Source organism: Chlorella variabilis, assembly GCF_000147415.1.
Source record: "Chlorella variabilis unplaced genomic scaffold CHLNCscaffold_25, whole genome shotgun sequence".
Classification (NCBI taxonomy): domain Eukaryota; kingdom Viridiplantae; phylum Chlorophyta; class Trebouxiophyceae; order Chlorellales; family Chlorellaceae; genus Chlorella; species Chlorella variabilis.
Window position 1 is genome coordinate 475,299 of NW_005435063.1, and position 322 is coordinate 475,620.

The 322-nt window shown below is 69.6% G+C and overlaps 1 protein-coding gene across 1 annotated transcript in view; it reads left to right on the forward strand.

Moving 5' to 3' along the window:
* Positions 1-310, forward strand: part of CHLNCDRAFT_139580 (hypothetical protein) — a gene marked incomplete at both ends in the record, with an annotated part of 1,560 nt that extends 1,250 nt beyond the window's left edge. Inside the window, one exon of the mRNA XM_005843969.1 lies at positions 295-310. Coding sequence (XP_005844031.1) covers positions 295-310 — 16 coding nt within the window. The remainder of the gene's footprint in view (positions 1-294) is intronic.
* Between the last annotated feature and the right edge of the window lie 12 nt (positions 311-322).

The following is a 322-nucleotide window of genomic DNA, read 5'->3' on the forward strand; positions in this document are numbered from 1 at the left end:
AAGGCAAGGGGAGGGGAGAGGAGGGCAGGGAGGCCTTAGGCAAGCCTGGGGGTGGGGCGGGGGCAGGCTGCAGCGGCGCGGCGTGCTGGGCAGCTGCAATCGTCGCCGCCACGGCCGCCGCCGCCGCCGCCGCACCCTTCCCCTGCCTCTGCTTCATCTGGCCCATCCTCCCACCCCACACACATACACACACCCCATGCAGGCAAGCTGGATGCGGAACTGGTGGCCGCCACTCGGCGCGTGAGCAGCATGCTGCAGAAGCTGCCGCGCGAGATCACTCCTGTCAACCTTGAGGAGCTGCGCCGCGTGAAGCAGCTGCTGT